Consider the following 24,511-nt stretch of genomic DNA (forward strand, 5'->3'; position numbering starts at 1 on the left):
TTTAATCTTCTGGCACATGTAAACCAACTATTAAGACTGTGGCACACCAAAAAATATGTTTTGCTAAACTGACAAAAAAAATTGGTATAATTTTGATTCACTCACACGAGATGTCTAATGTTGTATTGGCTATTGTCATTTTTTATTTGACAGTCTAAGGGAGAAAAGAGGTCACTGCCCCTGACTAAATAGTCAGGTATTTTAAAAATTCTTGTGGCACTGGTTGAAAATTGCTTCCTTAGGCTAACCTGAATTAGATACTGGCAACATTTGTAGTTTCATCTCCTTTAGGAGTCATCCTTAAAAATCTTTCTTCCTGTCTTTTACACAGGTTTGGTCAAGTCTCCTTAACTGGGCCTTAATTTTCTCATTTGTAAAACAAGATGGTTGAGCTGAAGATGGTTGAGTTAATTATGTATGAATGACTTGAAGGTTTTAAAATACTTTATTTTTTTAAGGAGACCACCATTATGAATCTGAGTGTTTCAAAACAATAATTACTATAGATAAGGAAGTTTTTAGAATTGTTTCAAAATGTTTAATTTTTTGTATCAATTCTATTTTTCCCTTTAAAGCTCCTAAAAGACGGCGGCCTGCACGTTCCATATTCGATGGTTTCCGGGATTTTCAAACTGAAACTAGTAGGTATCTATGGATTAGTTTATCCCCTATATGTCTCTCTCTCTCTCTCTCTCTCTCTCTCTCTCTCTCTCTCTCTCTGTGTCTTCTCCTTTCCTTTCCCCTCTCTCTGTCACATATAAAAGCAGAAGGTGGAAAAGCACTCATAACTTCCCCATAGGTCAGGGTCTCAGTTTGTTTCATATACTTTGTCTTAAAAAGAAAAGATTATTAATATGATGTCCAATTACTTTGAGGATTCACCTTATTGAAAAAGTAAAATTATGCCCTGGCCAGGTAGCTCATTTGGTTAGAGTGGTGTCCTGGTATGGCAAGTTTGTGGGTTCATTTCCTGGTCAGGGCACATACAGGAGGCAACCAATGGGTACACAGATGGGTAGAGCAACAAGTCGATGTTTCTTTCTCTCCCTACCCCTCTCTCTCTTTCTCTCCCCCTCTCCTGCCTCCCTCACCATCTCCCTTCCTGCCCTCTCTAAAATCAATCAGTAAATTTAAAACAATATTTTAATTCTTTTTAGAGATGAGGGAAGGAAGGGAAACATCAATGTGTGGGTTGCCTCTTACGCACCTTCTTATGGGGATCTGCCCCTCAACCCAGGCATGTACTGTGACTGGGAATCAAACCCTGACCCTTTGGTTCACAGGCTGGCACTCAATCCACTGAGCCACACCAGCTGGAGCTAAATAAAATTTTTTTTTAAAGTAAAATTTTTAGATTTCCAGCCAAGATGATGGCATAGGTAGAAACCCTTCACTTGCTCATACAACCAAAAGGAAGATAACAACCAATCTAAAATCAATAAACAGCCAGAAGTGTCAGAAAATCAAATTGCATAGAACTGTGACAACCACAGAATTAAAGACACAGTTAAATATAACAACCAGACCAATAAGGCGGCAGTTGGAGAGAAGCCGAAACGAGGAGACTTACGGGGCTGGCTGAGAGAATCCCCAGCCATGCAGCAGACCCTGCAGGCCAGGGCTGACTTAAGGAGAAACGGAGACTCACAGTTGACTCTGGAATACGGTGGTTGGGAGAAACTCCCAGTCTCGCATGAGAGTCTGTTGGAAAGTGCACTAGAGATGAGCAAGCGAGCTGCATTGTTCCCTCTCTGGCCCCTCCCCCACAGGCAGCTCCGCAGCATAGCGTGGAGGGTTGCCCTGCCTTGGTGAATACCCAAGGCCCCATCCCCTTACAACTTACTAGGTGTGCTAAGACAAAGAAATATGGCTCAAATGAAAGAACAGAGCAAAACCCCAGAAAGAGCTAAGCAGGGAGGAGATAATTAACCTATCTGGTGGAGAGTTCAGAGCCCTCGTAATCAAAATGCTCACAGAACTGATTGAGCTTGGTTACAAAATGGAAGAACAACTGAAAGATTCCCAAAATGAAATACAGGAAAAGATTCAGGAAACCAGTGGTGACGGGAAGGAAACCAGGACTCAAATCAACAGTTTGGAACAAAAGGAAGAAGTAAACATCCAACCAGAAGAAAATGAAGAAACAAGAATTCAAAAAAGTGAAGAGAGGCTTACAAATCTCTCTGATAACTTGAAATGTTCCAATATACAAATTACAGGTGCCAGAAGGAGAACAGCAACAGCAAGAAATTGAAAAGTTATTTGAACAAATAATGAAGAAAAACTTCCCCAGTCTGGTGAAGAAAGTAGACTTCCAAGAAGCCAAGAGAGTCCCAAAGAAGTTGGCCCCAAAGAGGAACACACTGAGGCACATCATCATTAAATTACCCAAGATTAAAGAGGAGAGAATCTTAAAAGCAGCAAGGGAAAAGGAAAGTGTTACCTACGAAGAAATTCCCATAAGGCTACCTATCAGCTGATTACTCAAAAGAAACATTACAGGCAAGAAGGGGCTGGAAAGAAGTATTCAAAATCATGAAAGGCAAGGACCTACATCCAAGATTTCTCTATCCAGTAAAGCTATCATTTAGAATGGATGGGCAGATGAAGTACTTCCCAGATAAGGTCAAGTTCAAGGAGTTCATCATCACCAAGCCCTTATTATATGAAATGTTAAAGGGACTTATCTAAGAAAAGGAAGATAAAAAATATGAACAGTAAAATGACGACAAACACAACTATCAACAACTGAACCTAAAGAAAAAAACTAAGCAAACAGCTAGAACAAGAACAGAATCAGAAATGAATATTACATGGATGGTTTTCAGTGGGGAGGGGAAAGAGAGGAGTAGGGGTTAAAAGGTACAGGGAAGAAGAAGCATAATTGATAGGTAGGCATGAAATAGATGAGAGAAGTAAAAAATGGTATAGGAAACAGAACAACTTAATATGTACAGCCATGGACATGAACTAAGATGGGTAATACTGGAGGTTTGGGGGATAGAGGAGGGAATACAGGGAAAAATTGGGAAAACTGTAATAGTATAATCAATAAAATATACTTTAAAAATAAAATTATGAATTCCATCTGTGATTGTTATTAATTCCCCCAGAGCTAAGCTGTTCCAAATTTTAACCTACTTGTTGATAGAAGAATAAAAGAGATGGAGATCATGTAAAAATCAGGTAATTTACAAAATTAATTAGCTTCTCAGTGGGCACTTAAATAATATCATGAAATAAAAAACTGATTTGCCTCAAGATCCTGGTATCTGTCCATTGAAGACCACAATGAAAATGGTTATTGTAAGGGAATTGAAAAATAAAAGAAAAATACTACTCCAAGAAGCCCTAGTACTAATATTTTGGCTATAGTTGTTTAGAATAGGTTTATATTTTCCTGTGGAATAAGTTAGAATGAGGATCTTGACCTTACCCCTTTAGAGGAATTCATACTGGTATAGCAGTGAGATTTTAAAGGAGAGAACAGTTATGTTTAGAGAATATGTGAGAAACTCATGGACTGTGTTTGATTTTGTAGTTGATTTGCAATGACCTTATTGAAGCACAGGTGGGTCTTGTAACTTTGCAGAGTGTTGAAAGGAACTCCAAACTGACCCAGGTCTTCATGGAATCCTGTGCCCTGCCAGTTTTAAAGATTGGGAATATAGCTAGAAACAAGAGATAAATTAGGATCACCTTCAGAGCCAGATAAATGGAGTTCAAAGTTTTCTCTTATGCTAAAAGTTACTTTTGAATATATGAAGGAAACATTTTGATTGTGTCTCTATATAAATTTCTGCTTTTATCTTTACCATTGGGTAGAAATCCACTACCAAATCTTAAAACTCATTCACTTTGTATTATTTTCAGAATCAGCATTTAGTATTTGCATTTGAGGTTAAGCAATTCTTGCAATTGATACTCGCAATTTTTATATTGCAAGATTTATGCCTTTTATTTTATGATTAATTAAAACTTTCTCATTCTTCTGTGTTGCAGTTCGGCAAGAACAGGAATTAAGAAATGGAGGAGCCATAGATAAGAAACTAACTACCCTTGCAGATCTATTCCGGCCACCCATTGATTTGATGCATAAAGGCAGCTTTGAAACAGTAAGTAGTTGGAAATTCTAAGGCTTAACCATGAATCCTTTTGCATTGTCAGTGCCATTTTTTTTTCTTTCTAAGAGAAAAAATGTTTTCAGCATACTGTATAGGGAATTGGCATAATTATAAGCATGATATGAGATATACTAAAAGGTTTATAGGTATCTTTTGCCCACCTTTCTAGGAGTTCCTAATGTATTTTAAAAGAATATCACTGCATTCTGGCCAGATGGCTCAGTTGGTTGGAGCTTTATCTCATATAACAAAAGGTAGCAAGTTTGATCCCCAGTCAGGGCACATATGTAGGTTGCAGGTTTGATTCCCAGTTGGTGGGCAAACGAGAGATGATCAATGTTGATGAATGATCTGGCCTAGGAAAGGGAACATTTAGTATGTAAGTTCTATGAACACAAGAACTTTATCGTTGTATTTAATGCCTAGAAGAGTTTTTGGCACATAATTGACCATCATTAAATCTTTGTTAAATGATTGAATGGCATAATCTGGAGTACACTGTACAGAAAGAATCAGAACAATTTTCATAATAGTTCCTGTTTTCATAAGAAATTGGTATTTATATGTTGCCATTTAATTTCACATGCACCTAGTCCCAGTTACTAATAATACTTCAGTAATTTCAACAGTCCTGTTATAAAGGCAAGTAAAAATATTTTAGCTAAAAATGTAGGTCTGGCTGATGTGGCTCAGTGCATTGAGTGCTGGCCTGCAAATCAAAGAGGGGTGGCACCTTAGATTCCCAGTCTAGGGCACAGGCCGGGGTTGTGGGCCAGGTTCCCAGTTGGGGGCGAGTAAGAGGCAACCACACATTGATGTTTCTCTCCCTCTCTTTTTCCCTCCCTTCCCCTCTCTAAAAATGAAAAACTAAATCCTTATTTTTTAAAAAATATATCTTTGTAGAGGGGAAGGGAAGGAGAGAGGGAGAGAAATATCAATATATGGTTGCCTCTCATGCATCCCCTGCTGGGAACTGGCCTGCAACCCAGGCATGTTCCCTGACTGGGAATCAAACCGTGATACTCTGGTTCGCAGGCCCTCACTCAATCTACTGAGCTACACCAGCCAGGGCTAAAATACTAAATTCTTTAAAAATAAAAAAATTAAAAATGTAAAGAACCAATTTAATAACAAAATACATAAGATAAACTTTTTCTGAATAAACTATATATAGCCTATATTTAGTTTTATATACATTTGGCAAATATAGAAAAATTAGAAAACTAGTAAGAAAAATAATAAAATCATAATTTTCATTTAAAAGTACTGTGCATATTTTAATGTATTTCCTTCTTGACTTTATACCTATATATTTATTACTGAAACAAATGTTTTTCCCTTTATATCTTTTATTTTCTTACTTTACTGGTTTGTCTGGGACTGGGAGAATTGTTGGTCTCCCATTGTTTCCCCCTTGTCACATACAGGGCATATCACATACCTCTCTATTTGATATAGCCAGGCTTGTCCTTGGGTCCCCCCCATAATGAATGGGTTTTAAATGTTGATTCAGAATAACCTAATAGATTCTAAGAGGGAAGGTACATCATTTGTCCCATGGACCACTCTTACCTCTAGTCCTAGACTCACATAATTAGTATACTTGGTGAGATTGTGTAAGACCCTCTTATATTCCATCTAAACATTATTGCTTTGCATAAAATTCATGTCCTTTTTGGGCCCTTCCTTCTAGCAGTAATTTTTAAATAGCCTCTTCAGTTTCTTGTGCTCATTGATATAAGGTTTCTTCCCAATGTATGCTTCATGGAGGTAGGGATTTTTGTGTTTTGCTAACTGCTATAAATCCAGTATGTATAGCTAAAACTCTGTAGTTAATATGTTTTGTTCTTGTCAGTGCTGTAGTTTAGACAGACTTATGTAAATTTATCCTGTTATAGGGATAAGTACTCTCCAATTTGTTTCTCTAGAAATGTATGTTAATTTTTTTCTTTATTCCCAAATACTTTTTCAATTATGGCAGCATAATTACTCATTTTATCACCCATTTATTTAATCATTGTACATGGTATAGGTAAAGAACTTGTTAATTTTATTATATTTGTATACTTTAAAATAAGCTTTTTGAATCTTAGCTGGTGTGGCTCAGTGGATTGAGTGCTAGCCTGTGAACCAGAGGATTGCTAGTTCAGTACCCAGTCAGGACACATGCCTGAATTGCTGGCCAGGTCCCCAGCTGGAGGCGAGTGAGAGGTGGCCACACATTGATGTTTCTCTGTTTCTCCCTCCATTTTCCTCTCTCTAGAAGCAAATAAATAAAATCTTCTTTAAAAAGATTTTTATCTTTAGAAGGGAAGGAAAGGAGAGAGGGAGAGAAATATCAATGTATGGTTGCCTCTCGTGCGTACCCTGCTGGGAACTGGCCTGCAACCCAGGCATGTGCCCTGACTGGGAATCAAACCATGGTTGTTTGGTTCGCAGGCCCGCGCTCAATCTACTGAGCTGCACCAGCCAGGGCGAAATCTTTTAAAAAATAAAGTAAGCTTTTGACTAGTTAAATACAGCTTTCTGGCTCAATACAGGGATACTTCCGTTTTGAACTTGGAACTTGTGGAATCAACAGTGAATATTAGAAAATGTTTTTCTCTGGGAGATGTGTACAAAATAGGGAAACAGTATCTGCAAGACTGTGTAAACCTTCTTAAAGCAGAATATAGTCTCACATTGCCCAGTACTTCCAAAATGATGTATATTCGTCACCTGTTATTAACCTGAGTTAATTGATTCCTAAGATTTTCCTCTGTCAAACTGCAGTGGAAAAGAATATTGTTCCAAGATAAAATTAGTCAAACCTATGGCTTTCATTTCATTGTTCCTACGCAGAGTTAAGGAAGCATTTGCTCATTTGCTTTTTTGCCAATCTTTTTGTACTCAACAACATTTTTAGGTTTTTATGGTGATGAAGAACTATTAAGCAAAAAGTACACACTCATGATTGATATGTGTACCATAAATTGGGGAGTCTTTTAAAGATCATTCTGTTAATATTCACTCCTAGGAAAATAACCCTAAGAGAAAACACCCTCAGCAGCTTTTATAGAAATGTTGAAGGTGATTTTATAAAATAGCACATGCCTAATAATTGAGATGAATATGATAATTTGGAAATGTGGATAGATATGATGTTAAAGAAAATAAAACAACAAGATATAACACACTGGTTTTATCTATTAAAAAGAAGATGGGTTATATGGGGGAGGGGAAAAAGATGGTATATTTTTGAGTAGGGATTGATAGAGACAAGTGATAGAATTACATGACTTGTTGGCCTTAAAAATTTGTATAATTTTTTTCAGATGTTTAAATGTACACTAAAGATCCAGCCATTGTAACAATAAGTTTATTTAAATTTGAAAAATGCTTGAAAGTGGACAGTGTAATTATGTATACCCAAGCAAATTAATGTAAATAACGTATAGATACCCAAAATTCTAGATCTCGTGCTTGAGGAAAAAAACTTTGTAGTATTTAAATGAAAAGATGACAGTGTCCGAACTCTGAAACATATCAGTTACCAAGTAGAAATTATTTCTAACAAGTATTGTGTAACTTTACTCTTACAGGCCAAAGAGTGTGGCCAGATGCAGAATAAGTGGCTGATGATAAACATTCAAAATGTACAAGACTTTGCATGCCAGTGCCTCAACCGTGATGTATGGAGCAATGAAGCTGTGAAGAATATTATCCGGGAACATTTCATTTTCTGGCAGGTGTGAAGAGTTAATCAAAGTTTTAGTAGTATTTTACTTTCGTAGTATGGGATGTTGAGAAGGAGGAATTCAGCTATAAACTGGAAAACAATTAATAACTGAGTTAAATTTAGCATATGAAAAAGTAAAATCACTCATAATGGCTGAAATAGTAAGGACAAATGAAAATTAGGGCAGCAGTGAAGAATTCCCAAGGGAAGAGATAAAAAAGAACCAAGCTGTGTAACCATTTAATACTCATATCTCAAAAGATCTTAAGTATCTTCTTAAAGTGTAAAACTGGAATATTTCAGTAGGAATATAATGTGAACTACATATGTAATTAAAAGTTTTCTAGTAACCACATTAAAAAGGGTCAAAAGAAACAAGTGAAATTAATTTTAATATATTTTAAAATCAATATATCTAATATAAAACTAATAAAATATTAATGAGATATCTTGATCTTTTTGTTCATATGTTAAGTCTTCAAGATCTGGTTCATATATACTTACTCAGTTCAGAATAGCTACATTTCAAGTACTTCAGTAGCACATGTTATGGTGGCTACTGTAATAGACGGTGCAAATGTAGATTTCAGTAATAGAAAAACATTTGACTAAGACTTGGATTTTAGCTTGAGTTTGATACTTTTTAACTGTATGTCCTTAGGCTTGTCATTTAGTCATGCTGGCTCAACTTTCTTTTTATGTAAATCATCAAGCTAAGATTAGCTCAGATTTTCATTTTATGAAAAATTTTTGGAAATAAAAATGTCTTGAAGCCCTGGCTGGTGTAGCTCAGTAGATTGAGCGTGGGCCTGTGAACCAGAGAATCGGGGTTCGATTCCCAGTCAGGGCACATGCCTGGGTTGCAGGTCGGTTTCCCAGCAGGGGACTCACGGGAGGCAACCATACATTGATGTTTCTCTCCCTCTCTCCTTCCCTTCCCCTTTAAAGAGAAATAAATGAAATAAAAAAAAATGTCTTGAATGAATTTTTCCCACTGTAAAATGCTGTTAATGTTATTAATTTACTTATTCATGTGTTACAGGCCTGAATTCAGTATTTTTTTCTGAATAATAACCTTTTATTTTGCAACTACTGACTGAACATCTATGCCATTCAAGATAATCATCTTAATATGTTGTGATTTATTAAGATGTATAATATAAAAGGGTCAGGAATGATATAAGTAGACAGGTAACTTGAACTGAAAGAATACTAACTTGATCAGAAAGAGCAGTATCTCTTATGAACTGGCAATAGAGGAAAAATGGGTTGATATATAATTTTTCAGAGGAACTAAGGGCAGGAAGTTGAGGGAGTTCACACCAGATGACCTTCATTTTCTCTTTAATGTAGGAATGAGATCCTAGCATATACCAAAGGTATATTTGGAGAATTAATTGTTGTTGTTGTATAGCAGGGATGTAATTGGAACTTTTTTTAGAGGATGACTTTTTTTTATATCAATGACTTAACAGGTTTATCATGACAGTGAGGAGGGCCAGAGATACATACAGTTTTATAAGCTAGGGGATTTCCCCTATGTTTCCATCTTGGATCCACGGACAGGTAAGAACATATCAGCTTACAGCATTTGACCTATGACTTATTTTTTAGTTGCCTAAATAATTATCTTTAGTATTTGTCTGGATCCTGTTTCAGAAATCTTCATAATAATTTAGGTCAAGGTTTTTATTGATGCCCTTTAGAATCATTTAAATATCTATTGAAATGTTTTAGGGAGTCTATTTCTGACAATTTTGGGGAGATGATAGTATTTTATATTTGTGCAGTTCTGTTCTTTCAAAAAATAACTTACATCTTTCTTGTTATATTATAAGGGGTCCCTTTAGGTTTTATATTATTAAAATATTAAATACTAGCTGTAATCCCACCAGAGAACAGAGTGTAGAGCTGGCTTTGTTATTAATGAATTGAGTTTCATCAAAATTTTTGCTTTGTTTGAATCGTCTTTCTAAATGGCAGCCAGCAGATAAAGAAGTTGTTTGATGGCTGGGAATCTTAGGTTGACTATAATTAATGTATTATTTAGATTATGTAAATGTTATGTAACTTAAATTGATAAGGTGTGGGGATATGTGTTCCCAAAATTTTAATTATGTAAATATTGAAAGTAATACTTAATGAGAATGTTGAGATATATTGGTTTCATTATATATCCTGGTTTTTAATTTTTAGGTCAGAAGCTAGTAGAGTGGCACCAGTTAGATGTATCTTCTTTCTTGGACCAAGTGACGGGGTTTCTGGGTGAACATGGGCAACTGGATGGACTTTCTAGCAGCCCCCCCAAAAAATGTGCCCGTTCAGTAAGTATGACTAAGAAGCAGTGATGGCCAATTAAGTGTAATTGAATGTAGGTATCTTGTATAGAATGTTTGAACCTTAGAAAGTAAAGCTAATGATGTAAGCATTGGACAGTTATAATTTGTGGCTGTACAACATCTTAGATGCCTTCTTTATAATTTGATAATTTCCCACATGAGGGTTCTATCTTCTCAGTGAAATCATAAGATTCATATTCCTAGTCTCCCTTGCAGGGTATAGGCATGTGACCTAAGATTTTGGTTTAGAAGTAAACGATGTGAATATGTAGCAGTGAGAACTGATTTAGTAAGCTCCAGTGATAGAGGGAGGAATCCACCTCTTTCAAGGGCAGCATTGCTGGGGCATCCAGGTCTCAGTAGCAGTAAAAATGGCTACTTAGCAAAAAAAAAAAAAAGGCATTTTGCTAGAAAATTCTCATGGTATAGTTGGTCATTTATTACTAGTTATATAGCTTTAGGGCCTGGCTCTCTGGCCCACCCAGAGATTATTTCTTCTCCTTCACTCCCTTCCTTTCTCCCTTTCTTCCTCCCTCCTTTTTTTTGACTTTATTTATTTTTAGAGATAGGGGCAGAGAGGGAGAGAAACATTGATTTGTTGCTTCTCACATGCTCCCAACCGGAAACCTGGCCTACAACTCAGGTCCTGATTGGGAATTGAACTGGCGACCTTTCAGTTTGCAGGACGATGCTCAACCCACTGAGCCACACCAGCCAGGGCACCCAGAGGTTATTTTTGTACTTAATTTCTGTAATATGCTATAATTAGGCATACCTGTTTGAATTGGTGTCACAATTAATTGCAGATAAAGAGACCTAAATGACAGAATCTCACATTGTTCATAGGAGCTGTTAGGGTTTGATTCGCAATGAGATAAAACTAGTTTTAGAAGATAAGACTTTAACAGTGCATATACAGTGATGAAACAGTTACTTATCACCTAGAATAATGTGGCCATTTAAGAAAAGGCTGTGGGTGCTTGCCAAGGAGTGGTATAGAATTTTCTCCTCTCCTGTCATTACTCAGAGCAATTTTATTTAGGTGAACACAAAAGTGCAGAACTAAAACATTGTTTCACTTTTATCTATGGACAGTTTGTTGTTGTTTCCATTGCTAAGAGAAGTTTTACTTAGATAGAATTATTTCTTAAGGCATTCAAAACTCCGCAGTTTCTATAATTCTAAAAGTCCTAAGAGAGTTTCTTATCTTTTGCAGTCATAAGATTGATATTGCCAAAAACCAGAGCATGAGTTTGTGAGTTGCTAAATTTCAACATAAATTGAGATTACTTACAACTTTACCAGCTGTCTTATAAAAATTAAGGCACTTAGTGGAAAAGAGTAGAACCATAAAAATTGGACAAATACATAGAGGTGATTTGGGCAACTGGTATCTCAGACTCCACTTGTACTAAATTCTCTGATTATTACAAATTTTGATCAACTGTACAAGAAAAACATCAACAAATAATGACTTAAAGAAGACATCTACTTTTCTCATCTAGAACTCTAGAGGCCAGCAGTTTAGGGATTGATTGTAATTTTATTATTTTTCAATTTTAAAATTATGGTTGACATATCATTAGTTTCAGGTTTACAATATACTGATTTAACATTTATATACCTTATGAAGTGATCATGACAGTAAGTGTAGTAACTGTCACCATATATAGTTATTACAGTATTACTGATTATGTTCCCTATGCTGTATATCACATACCTATGACTTATTTTATAAGTGGAAGTTTTTTACTTCTTAATTTTTGCCCAGCACTTTACTTAGTTCCCCTCTGGCAGCTGTCAGTTTGTTCTCTGTATGTGTGAATTTGTTTCTGCTTAGTTTTGTTTTTTTTAAGATTCTACATATAAGTGAGATTATATGCTATTTGTCTTATACTGACTTACTTCACTTAGCATAATACTTTCTAGGTCCATCCATGTCACAAAAACCAGGATTTTATTCTTTGTTATGGCTGAGTAAGTATTCCATTGTATATATGTACCATATTTTCTTTATGCACTCATCTATTGGTGAACACATAGGTTGCTTCCATATCTTGGCTATTATAAACAATGCTATAATGAATATAGGGTGCATATATCTTTTCAGATTAGTGGGATTTTTTTTTTATGAATGCCCAGAAGTTGAATTGCTGGATCACAGAGTAGTTCTATTTTTAATTTTTCTGACAAACTGCCAGACTGTTTTTCACAGTAGTTGCACTAGTTCATAATCCTACCAACAGGGCACCGTGGTTCCCTTTTCTCCACATCCTTCCCAACACTTGATCTTTATTGTATTTTTGATGAAGCCATTCTGACAGGTGTGAGTTGGTATCTCTTTGTGGTTTTGATTTGCGTTTCCCTGATGATTAGTGATGCTGAGCATCTTTTTGTGTTTGTTGGCCATCTCTGTGTGTCTTCTTGGGAGAGATGTCTGCCTATTCAAGTCTTCTGCTCATTTTTTAGTTGGATTATTTGTGTTTTTGATGTTGAATTGTATGTGAGTTCTTTATATATTTTGGATATTACCCCTTATTAGATGTATGAGGTCCTATGTTTAAGTTTTTTTAGTTTATTTTGAGTTTATTCTTGTATGTGGTACAAGAAAGTAGGCTAGTTTTGTTTTCTTGCATGTGGATATCCAGTTTTCCCAACACCATTTATTGGAGAGACTGTCTTTTCCCCAATAGTATATTCTTACCTCTTTTGTCATAGTTTAATTGACCATGTAAGCATGGGTTTATTTCTGGGGTCTCAATTCTGTTCCATTATTCTGTGTGTCTGTTTTTATGCCAGTACATACTCTTTAATTACTATAGCTTTATAAAACAGTTTGAAATCAGGGAGTGTGACACCTTCAGTTTTGTTCTTTGTTCTCAAGATTGTTTTGGCAAACAACCCATATATTGTGATTGAATAAGTCTAGTGAAATCTGTGACGTTAGAACTTTACCAAAAGAGCCCTGGCTGGTATGGCTCAGTGGACTGAGTGCCAGCCTGCAAACCAAAGGGTCGCTGGTTCGATTCTCAGTCAGGGCACATGCCTGGGTTGCAGGCTGGGTCCCCCGGTGGGGGCACATGAGAAGCAACCACAGATTAATGTTTCTCTCCCTCACTTCTCCCTCCCTTCCCCTCTATCTAAAAATAAATAAAATATTTCATTTAAAAACAGACCTTGATCAAAAGGGAAACTGTTAAATTTGCCTTTCTTATGATCACAGTGAAAATCTTACTGTAATTAAGATTAAAGCTTGGGCAAATATAGTTGTTGTTTTTCCCCATTTATTGTATGGTGTTTTGAAAGTTAGAGATCTGTTAGGGTTTTTGTTTTTTGGGTTTTTTTTTGCAAAATTATAATTATTGAGTTACTGATCTCTGTGTCAGACAATGCTAATTTAAGAATATAAAGGTGATCAAGGTAGACATGCCTCTTTGAATAGTCATTTTAAAGGCTAATGTTTTAGCTTTATATTTAAAACCTTAGCCCTAGCTGATGTGGCTCAGTGGATGGAGTGCTGGCCTGTGAATCCAAAGGTCACTGGTTCTATTCCCAGTTTCAGGCCAGGTCCCTAGTTGAGGGTGCGCAAGAGGCAACCTATAGACATATCTCTAACACATCAATGTTTCTCTCCCTCTCTCCCTCCCTTCCCCTCTCTAAAATAAATAAAATCTTTTAAAAATTAGAATAAAACCTTAATTCTTACCTTTTTGGGGGGACAGGCAATAAACTTTTTTCTTACTTTTACTCATTTTGATGCAGAAAATTCCCCTATGCTTTGCAACATCATTATGCTAGGTGGTATCACAGTTTCTGTTTTGTTTTTAAACAATCCATTCCAATTTAGCTGTGTAGAACAAAGGCATTGGCCTCAACTAGCTGAAAATTTAGTAGAAGAGATACATTTAGTAGAAAATAATACTGGCAAGCTGACTGTCATATTTCTTATGCCCTTGTTTGACTTAGCTGTCTATTTTTTGGTTTAACTATTTTCTTTTTCTTTCTACCCATGTTTTATGACTGCGTCTTGCAGGAGAGCCTTATAGATGCAAGTGAAGACAGCCAGCTAGAAGCTGCCATCAGAGCCTCCTTGCAAGAGACACATTTTGATTCATCACAGGCAAAACAGGATAGCCGCTCAGATGAAGAATCTGAATCTGAACTTTTTTCTGGCAGTGAGGAATTCATATCTGTTTGTGGCTCTGATGAAGAGGAGGAAATAGAAAATCTTGCTAAGTCCAGAAAGTCTCCCCACAAAGATTTGGGGCATAGAAAAGAGGAGAACAGAAGGCTGCTGACTGAGCCCCCAGCCAGAACTGAGCCTGGAACAACCATGAACCACCAAGGATTGCCAGCCATGGATTCCGAAATATTGGAGATGTCACCTGAAAAATCAGATGGAATTGTAGAGGGCACAGATATAAATGGTGAGTTATGTTCTAGACTTACTTTACTTGAAACTTGAATATTACTGAAGGAATGTATTTATTTGTTTGAATTAGTCTTTTATCTAAGCCTCTGTTTTTTGTTTGTTTATTTGTTTTGTTTTGTTTTTTTTACCCTAGGACCAAAAGCACAGCTGATGTTGCGGTATCCAGATGGAAAAAGGGAACAGATCACTCTTCCAGAGCAAGCTAAATTGCTAGTAAGTACATCTAATTGAAAATGCTTGCTTGAAGGTGCAAAACTAATTGGTATAATTGGCTTGATTCATTGAAATAAGTATTAGGCATTCATTCTGGCCTTTAACTGAAAAGTTAACTGAGGTTAATCTTAATTTTAATTAATATATTTCCTTCCTGAATTATCTTAATCAGTCATACAGGGTCTGTTCCAATCAGGGCTTTTTTATTTCATGGCTGCATTTCATTTAACAACTGAAATTCTTAACCGGAAATGGGGAGTAAAAGCTAGAGTGGGGCTTCTGACTTTCCTAGTAACTGGAACTGCAGAATGGTTATGAACGAAGAAAAATCTGTGTTTTTCTGTCATGGGGCTTGTTTGGTTTCCCTCTTGTAATTCTCTGCTTCATACCACTTTTGTTTCTGTATACCGGTGGCTTTTGTTTGTCCATCATCATAGTGATGCTCTGTAAAGTCTACAACTGATGGGCCTTTCCTTTGTCTTTTTCAACTCCTAGAAAAGAGACTACCATGTCTAACTTAGTTTAGCTTATAAATGAATTCCCCCTGGGTCAGGTGTTTATACCTGGCCATTTTCTCTGGCTAGAAATAGTCTGATTTTTGAAGTGAGGTCTGGTTGCTGGTGCTGATACCCAAACTGTCTCCCAGGTCTAGTGTTTGGAAGGGAATGTGAGATGAGACAATGGATGGAACATATAGAGACCACTTTTTTGAGAAGTTTGGTTGTGAAGCTAGAGGTGGGTGAGAAGTCATCAGAGGGAGAAAAATGATTGAAGGAGAGAATGAGCACGTTTAAGTCTGATGGGAAGCGCCTGTAGAGAGGGAGAGGTTGAAGATACCTGTAAAAGCAGAGGCGTTCTGTAGTAGCATGGTTTCTGAGGAGGCAAGAAGGTATTTAGTGCACAGGTGGCAAAATTGGCTATAGGTAGAATGAAGGAAGGGAAAACTGATACCATGTTTCAAACTGAGGACAGTAATTTTATAAATAAATAGTGGATTTGTTTATTGAAGAAACGGTAATAATCCTGTATATTTCAGCGACACTTAATGCCCCTAAATTATTGGATGCAGGTTTATTTATTATCTCCCCATCCTAAGGGTTATGTTGGCCCTTTCAAAAGGGTAAGCTTTGGTTATCTGAAAGAGTAACCTCATTATCTTATCTAATATGATTAAAATGAATATTATATATGTAATTCTTTAATATGCTCTTTCTGTTTCCATCTAACAGCCTTGACTTTCTTTTGTTTTTCATAGGCTTTGGTGAAGCATGTCCAGTCTAAAGGATATCCAAATGAACGTTTCGAACTTCTCACCAACTTCCCTCGAAGGAAACTCTCTCATCTGGACTATGACATTACATTACAAGAGGCAGGCCTTTGTCCTCAAGAGACTGTCTTTGTACAGGAAAGAAATTAACATCATGGCCTGACCTCTCTCAGCTTACCCCTTTTTTCCCTTTTCCTGTGAGATACCAAGTCACTGAGTATGCATTTTGGCTCATAGGACCATAGAGCCAAAGTTGGGCAAGCAAGTCACCTGCCTTCTCTTTTATTCCTTGCTTTCTCCTACAATCAGTCTCTTTCACCCTCTACCACCTTTTTTCTCTCCTTTCCCGTTTTTGTCTTTTTCCTGTTTTTCTTGGTTGGTTTGTTTTTCATTCTTTCTTACGTAATCTGGTGACCAAATGGAAATGTAAGGGTAAGACCTCCCAGTACTGGCAGCAGGAAATATGTGTTCCAATAAGTGGTCTCTTGCACAGCACTTTTAGGGGATCAAATGGTAATGTTAGTCCTCAGACTTCTTTGGTAAAAGAAAGGCTAGATTCAGAATAAGAACAACCTCTGTTTTTTGTAAGCCCCATTTTTAGTAGGGGGAAGAAATTCTTTAACATGTGCTTTGTTGTGTTTTGTTTTATTGTTCTTGGAAGAAATATCACGTAACAAAATACCAGGCTTTTGTTTACATGGAAAAAGCATCCCTTATAATTATTATTCATCATATTTTTAAAAAATTTTAAGGATTCCCATCCTCACAGCTAGAATTATTTCTGTGAGATGTGTTATTGGCAGAATGAGTGTTAAATGTTGGGTGCGTAGCTTGGGATGGCTTTTAATATCCTAGCCTGAGACAGCTTTCTTCGTTACTACTCTATAAACTATATTGATCCTGCTAGTCCCAGAATGGACTTTCAGTGAGTATATTGTGGTAACTGGGATAGGAAGGTGCTTGCTGTTTTTGCCAGTACAGCATATTAGTTCCTTTAGCCCTTCCATTGTTTAGGTCCCCAAGTGATCTAACAGAAGGCAGCTATTCAATAATCATGCAATACAATGGCTTGTAGTTGGAACCACTATGGTTATGGATTGTCCTATGTGCTTTAGGCATACTTACGTATGTCCTGGGGGGGGGAGGGTGTCAAAGAAAAATATGCAGCTGAGAGTAGCTAACCATGTTCCTTTGGTTAGAAAATGGTTCGTTTTTACCCCTGGTTGGAACAGTCTCTAAAAGGCTCTGGTGACTAAATGAGCTTAATTCCTCATGCTTTTTATTGCAAAAGGTATCAAAACTGAAAGCCTGTCTAGGGTGAAGACCTTTAAATTCAACTCATAAGACAACACTTAGTAAGGGAGGTGGGGAAGATTGCCAGTAGCCTTAAGGTATGTTGTTTTTTTCAAATTTTAGTCAGTTGAAAGCTCTTTTCAATATTGTTTGGAAGATGCCATCTTGAATCTACATGATACTATTAGACTTACCAGCTTCACTGTATGCTCAGTTCTTATTTTGAGCTTTTAAGTCGAATCCTCTGAAGGAGGGTAGTAGTGATTCTGGTGGCAAAATCAGGACTTTAATTTGCTGTAAAACAGTAATATAAGGTGGACCTATTTCATCAATTGGGGACTTAGATTGATTCATCTTCTTGAGGAACATAAATTGCTATTGCTCAGAGAACCTAAGGTTCCCATCTATTTTAAGGTCACTCAATTGGTAACTAAGGGATTTTTTAAAAAGATGCTTACGTGTGGCTAGTACTCAATTAAGGAATATGGTTTCTAATGGTTGAATCTCGAGGGACTCTCCCTAAAGAACGAGTAATATTTCTCCTCAAGGAAATCATGGAAAATTCTGTTCATTCTTCAGTGAGTCCTTTTGGATTAACGTTCTTACATTTTTTCTAAGTCTGTGTAAGTGCTTATGTATAAGTATATAATTGTATAAATATTTATAAATATATTTATATAATTACAATTTCATTTATATCTTGAGTCAAAGTTCTCTCTTTAGATTGGTGATTGAGTAATATAGGCTCTGCAGGCTAACTAGCAGCTTCTGAATTATTGAGGAAATATGGTTTTCATGTTAATTCCTCAGTTGTATCTCTGAAATTGGGTAATAGACTTACTGTCTAAGGAATAGAGCTGTATACTGTCAAAGATGCATTAGAGGGTTAAAAAAATGTAGTAAACAAGGTCAGAATCTAAAATTCAGGGAGGTACAGGGTAAGAAGTGAGGCTCTGCCTAGTTTTGGTGCTGTGATGGCACCCATCTCTGCTCAGCAAAGTCAAGTCACAGCTAAAGCCCAAATCTGTCAAAAATGTGAAGTCTAGAACTTTATAGGACTCTGTTTTATTCTTTTACTTATTAGTGTCTCTATAAAACCTGTCTAGAGAACCTGAGACAGCATGTTCATGGATGATAGGATATAGTTCTTTTGGATAAGCTCAGCCCTGGCATATCCATTTATGAGGAACCAAAGTGACTTTTTCAGCTATGAGATGACCAAGTATATATATTAAGTGATTTAAATAAACATATTAAAGAGATGAAGCATGAGATACTCAACTTCGATACAGCTGGGGTGTTTAGAGTACAAGAGGATGTAGAGGATTTTATTTTGAGGTAGGAGTGTAATTATCCTGAGTTTGATACAGAGGCCCATGGGAAGGAAGGATTATGGATTGTACATGGGAAAAACAAATAAGGAATATTGCTTTACTCAAGAATTTAATTCACTTAGGGAGTATACTTACTCTTGTTTTTCTTATTTCCTCTGCAAATTGCTTTGCTCTTGGAAGAGAAGTTTTATTGAATAGATTAAATGAGGTTAGTAAGATAATGAAAAAGTAGTTTAAAAGAGTCATTCCTTGTAGGTATGGAAACAGCTTGAAGGATTATAAAAGGGAGGAAAAGAACAAGATAGATTTTGAGAGTAAGTGACAACACAAATACAGGGAGATAAAATGAAAACTAGTGGAGAAAAAAGTGACAGGAAACCTCTGTTGAAATTGATTTAGGAAGGAATCAGAAAAGAGAAAAAAGGCTAATGAGGGAAGAACAGGAAACTAATTTTGAATAACTAGCATGTGCTAGGTACCTGATGTGCATTTTCTCCTTTAATCTTTCTTAGAACTCTCTAAAATTCATATTTTCCGCATTTTATAGATAAGAAAGAATTGAAGTTCAGAGAACTTGTTCAGGATGTCACAGCCAGTAAGTGGTAGAATCAGAATTGGTGTTTGAGAGTCCATGTTCTTTTCACTCACGTACTGTTGTCTCCTACAGTAGGGGGATCAGCCCAAAAGGTTGTCCTCCTGTTGTCTGGCTCTGTAAACTATCATTTGCTTATGTTTCCCTAAAGCTTGTGGGATATGTGCTATGCCTATGAATTCTTATTTACAACATTATTTTGAGGGGCTAATTATTCTTTTCTTGAAATGATGGACTGATAGAAATGTGAAAGGAAAATAACTATGTGGCATTATTTGCCAAGAATAAGTAGAAAGGATAAAAATGATACCGTTTTTTAAACACTTTTCAGAAAAGATACAGTTATCTTTTCTGTATCCCACCCATACCAAATTATTGAACCCTTTTATGTATATGTTTTTAACTATTGTATAAAATTTGCCTTCCTTGACTATATAAACCAGTTATTTATTGAGTCTTTAATCAAACATTTTGAAATCTAACGTCTAGTTCCTTCCTGTTTTATCCGGTGGGAGAGACACACTACACATGAGGTAATGGGAGAACAGGTAAATGCTTAACCGTTCTGGGGCTCAACTGGAATTGCAATAGACATGCGGGAAGGAGAAAGACTAGTGTACGCTTCTTCAGTTGGGACATTCTTCACAAAAATATGAAGCTGAAAAGTGGCAAATACTGTAACTCAAATTTTCTTTTGACTCACCTGTATTCTTTAGTTCCAACTTTTGTAACTACTTAGGGCATTGCATTTATCGGTAAAGCATACCCAGTACCCAAATAGGAAAGGATTACTGATCCCAGGGCTAAAGATTCTGGCTAGCAGAGATTTCACTGGATGCTTAGGAAGATACCAGAGGGAGCCACTAGCAACTGAAAAGGAAGGGTTTAATTTCTCTATCTAAGTACAAATTAAATGTATATTATATATGATATGCAAAAGGGGCACTGTCTGTAGGTATGAGCAGACTTGGGTAACGGCTCTGCTACTAGTTAACAGTGAACTGGACTAGATCAAGAGTTTTGTCTATTCAAGTAGAAGGACTTGTGATTTTAAAATTTGGCAGGGGTGGGGAACTGTGAAATAAGAATTAATATCATTAATTTTATAGATGGAGAAAATGTAAATGTGCATATGGAATTGCAGACCCCGTGTAGAACCCACAAATTGTAGACTGCTGAATTAAATTATCTCTGAGGCCCATTCTACTCCAGAATTTGATGTTTCTAGTCTCTCTTCTTTATTATCTATTACCCCTAAGCTAATTGAAAGTATGCTTCCTGATCAGTTCCTTTGCTTTTTCTCTATCCAGGTTACATTTGTCCAATAACTAACCTCACTTGACTGAAGTCTCGAAAAAAGAAAGGATAATATTTATAAATCTTTTAAACATAATTTATTAATTTAAAAAACTTAATGCAGTATTCTTAATCATTGTTGAGTGTGAATAAAATGCAATTAAGGAGAACCAAATATTTCACTGATACCGGTTAAATTTTATTTCACCTGTGTGCTTAAACAAAGCACTGTACTGAGCAATTGTTAGGAAATCAATTTGTGCGAGTTGTAAAATTTACTTAGTTTTGGCAGAAACAGCTTTTTTAGATCCAGTTAAGCTGACTCTTAAAAATACTTTTTATCCCATAGAGTGTATCTCCATTATATCGATCTCTCTTTCTCACCCTCTTTCATTTAACTGGTTAATAGTAAATCGTAGGATGCAGGCTGATGAATAAGTAATGTTGTAAAAGTAAGTAAGAGTGGAAGAATCAACCCTCTGATGAAGATGGCAATTTTCCAAAACTGTAAGCCTTAATGAAAAGGCTAAAGACAGCTGTGTACTATGAATATTCAACTTGATTGATTTGACTCGCTTAGCACTTCAGTTATTGTCTTGCCATAAAACTTAATTACACTGTACACACTTCAGAATAGTGGCAAGAATGTTCTTTCATACTGCAAATAACCAACAGAGAATACCAAACCAATAGGTTGGTTTCTCCTGTTATGAGGTATTTGGTATTTTTAGTGATGTTTATTTTGGTCTTTGACTCACCTGTGTGTCAGTCCTGCTAGAGAGGCAGCTTAGAATCAAAGAGTATTTTTCACAGAGATATGATGACCTAGGTAGTTTTCCCATTGATGTGAACTTGTGGTTCCAGTTACTGGACATAATGATATGGGGCCCTTAATTAGAAAATCTTTTAATCCATTCTTTGAAAATGAGTTATAATTTTCATGGAATTGGCTATGTTTAAGGAATTCATTTCTAAGTTTTAATATATAACATTTAAATTTTTTAATAAATGAGTATACAAAGGGAGAATTTGAGGCAAACTTAATTTTGTAGCTCATTTTCTCTCTACTTAAGAGTTCTTTTGTTCAAAATATAGAATGGCTAGCTCCATGATACCTCTGCCCCATTTCTGGCCTACAGAATGCTCTTGTATTGCTTTAGCACCTCAGTCATTTTCATAAACCTGATTTTTGGTACAGGCCTTTCTCTGCCATAGGATCTAAAAGTAGAGTTGGGTAATCCAGTATAAACTACATTAATCAAACAATTTAGCTTTTCTGTAAAATATTTTTAAAAGATAACCACATTTACTTGCAGGATTAGAGATACAAATACTAATGGTAGTATTTTGCCTAAGAACAGTCATATATTAATCTAGTAATATGGGAAGTTGCCTGTACTTAAATCTTTTGGAACAGACAGCAAGGTTTTGTTGTTTACTTAATGATATTTCCTTTGCAGAGATCAAAATGCCCTAAGATTTTTATATCCCTTATATGGTCACTTGGGTTTTCAAATAATAATCAAGCTAAGCTGCAGTGAACATAAAAATTTTATCTTCCTTAAAAGTAATTATTACTCTGAGCTATCATGAATCATTCATTTATTAGAGGTGGTAAATAAAATGGGAAACATTTGAAATCATTAGATAAATTCTGACCTGAAACTGAATTATCCCTTCCTTAAAATCTTTTTTGTTTGCTTTATTAAAATAGATGCAGTATGGGCATCTTAATTGATAAGGGAGAGATTCTTGATCTGGAACCATTCCCTGCCATTCTGCCTTTTTTTCCTGTCACAGATGCTGGCTTTAGAGTACATGTCACCAGGATCTATTTCAAGTTAATGACATTGAAATGTTGGTGCTCGGTTGGATATGTTGCTGTTTAACAAAATCGTTTTATAGTATGTTTTCTCAAAGCTTCTGTGTTCTTAATAATGGAAACTATCAATAAATTAAATGGTGTGATTCAAAACATAAATAGGTTTTTGACACTAATTACATGCTTTTACAACTTTGATAATTTCCCTGTAAGTTAAACCTCACATGGAGTGACCACTGCCACCAGAAAATCTCATTTTACCTACTGATTAGAATGAAAGTAGTGCATAACCTCCACTTTTTAGTTAATGAGTAGTAACCTTATAGCAGGGGCCATTTATCTCACCCATTTTGGGCCTTGGGCCTTGTTGCTTTCCTGGGTTTGTCCCTTCAGTTGGGAGAGGCAATTTAAAATTCTGTTGGGAAGCAGTAAGTCTGTGCGATGACCCCGCTAGTCATAGGTTTAGAGAGATGAGCACCAGTTTATGCTAACATTCTTAGACTTTGAGGAGTTTTCATCCAAGCCTTGGCATGAATCTGGTAGATAAAATTTTATTCACTCCTGTAAGAATCTTAGGATGGTTTTCCTTTTGATTGATTGTTAACAATTTTTAAGCATCTGGTGTCTTTTTTTTTTAACCCTTTATGAAACAAAAGTCTGTTTTTGAGTAGGTATTGACTGTTCCATGGAATCTCAGGAGTGTTTGTAGGCTCTGTGCATGCTTTGTATGAGTTCAGTTTAAACAATGCATTTTAAATCATCTGGAGTGTCCGATTCTGGCATGACTTCACTAGTTGTGTTTTTCAAACATTTTTCAAACTTCACTTCCCATCTTACTGAGAAAGGTTAATCAAGGAATGAAATTTATTTGGGGATAGGGATGGGGGTGGGTTGGGGACTTGAGTGAAGTCATCTTGGGTTATTTGCTTTAAAGTGTTTCTCAAGCAGTTCCTAACAGTATTTAGAGATTCCCTGGGGTGTTTGTGTACTCAACTCATTCTGGACAAAGTGGTGGTCTTAGTGAGATTTGCATTCTGAATGCAGGACGGCTCTAAATTTAATATGTAGCATAACTTTGTTAATTGAATGCAGGAAGATAATGGACAAAGACAGGGCTCCTATTATAGTGTTGCTGGCAAGTGCTCCCTAAAATGCACATGTACTTCTCAGTTTTCTGGGCTTTTAATCCCACGCTGCTAGGAGATACCATTTGTTTCTGAAGCAGCTCTTCTCAAAAATGGGAAGAAGGCTTGGGACCAGCGAGTAAGGGGCTGGATCATTCACTAGATTTTTTTGTTCAAGACACACTAGAGACCCTCCTGTATATCTAGTAAGTGATAATAAAGGTGCTAGGGAAAGTCTTAAATTTGAAGACACACGGAGGAGGCCATAGAAAATCTAAAGTTGTAGGAGAAAAACATGCCATTAGATAATGCAGAGCTGTAGCTGCTGGCTAAGACTCAATGGAACGTCCACTTGCTTGAAAACCAGGGAAATCTTAGATAACTGGGTGCAGTATATCTATAGATACACAGTCTATAGGTAAATTTCTAAAATAAGGATCTTTCTCTCGGTTGGTGATCCTCTGGTTTTGGCTGTACCAAATTGTGAATATCCTTGCTGTGTTGTAACCAGTTGCTTTATATTGATACTGCAACTTGACCTGGAGAGGGGGGTGGGACAAATGGGGTGGGGGAAGGAGGGGAATGGGACGGTAAATCTTTTGAGGACATCAGCTCACTGTGCTGAGAGAGGGACCAAACTCAAGGAAACCTCTGATCTATAAATTCAACTGCTGCATTTTTTTATAAATACATGTAAATTTCCTGTTGTAATATTTGATCTTGGAAATAAAATAAAAACTTTTCAGTATTAGTTTTTTGTATTTTTGTTTTGTAAGACAAGTTTGGATATTTAATACAAATCAGGTTTCAAAATCTTACCATATATTCTCACGTTTAAGACAGTAGCATTGGCATAAGTTAGCTCATAGTCCCTTTGTCAAGGGTAGTGTCTGCTAGCTTCTGCTCTTAGTAGTATGTTGGACATTTATGGTAAGTGTCCATATAAATGTCATTTAC

At 36.2% G+C, this 24,511-nt stretch overlaps 1 protein-coding gene across 1 annotated transcript in view; it reads left to right on the top strand.

The window, feature by feature from the left end:
• Positions 1-24,302, top strand: part of UBXN7 (UBX domain protein 7) — a 58,130-nt gene extending 33,828 nt beyond the window's left edge. Inside the window, exons 4-11 of the mRNA XM_037147402.2 lie at positions 576-641; positions 4,003-4,115; positions 7,706-7,852; positions 9,318-9,408; positions 10,039-10,166; positions 14,215-14,608; positions 14,747-14,826; positions 16,082-24,302. Of these exons, the coding sequence (XP_037003297.1) occupies positions 576-641; positions 4,003-4,115; positions 7,706-7,852; positions 9,318-9,408; positions 10,039-10,166; positions 14,215-14,608; positions 14,747-14,826; positions 16,082-16,243 (1,181 nt within the window). The 3' untranslated portion in view covers positions 16,244-24,302. The remainder of the gene's footprint in view (positions 1-575; positions 642-4,002; positions 4,116-7,705; positions 7,853-9,317; positions 9,409-10,038; positions 10,167-14,214; positions 14,609-14,746; positions 14,827-16,081) is intronic.
• Positions 24,303-24,511: the final 209 nt, after the last annotated feature.

This window comes from Artibeus jamaicensis, unplaced genomic scaffold (genome assembly GCF_021234435.1).
Source record: "Artibeus jamaicensis isolate MK-2021 breed Jamaican fruit bat unplaced genomic scaffold, CSHL_Jam_final contig_793, whole genome shotgun sequence".
Taxonomy (NCBI): Eukaryota; Metazoa; Chordata; class Mammalia; order Chiroptera; family Phyllostomidae; genus Artibeus; species Artibeus jamaicensis.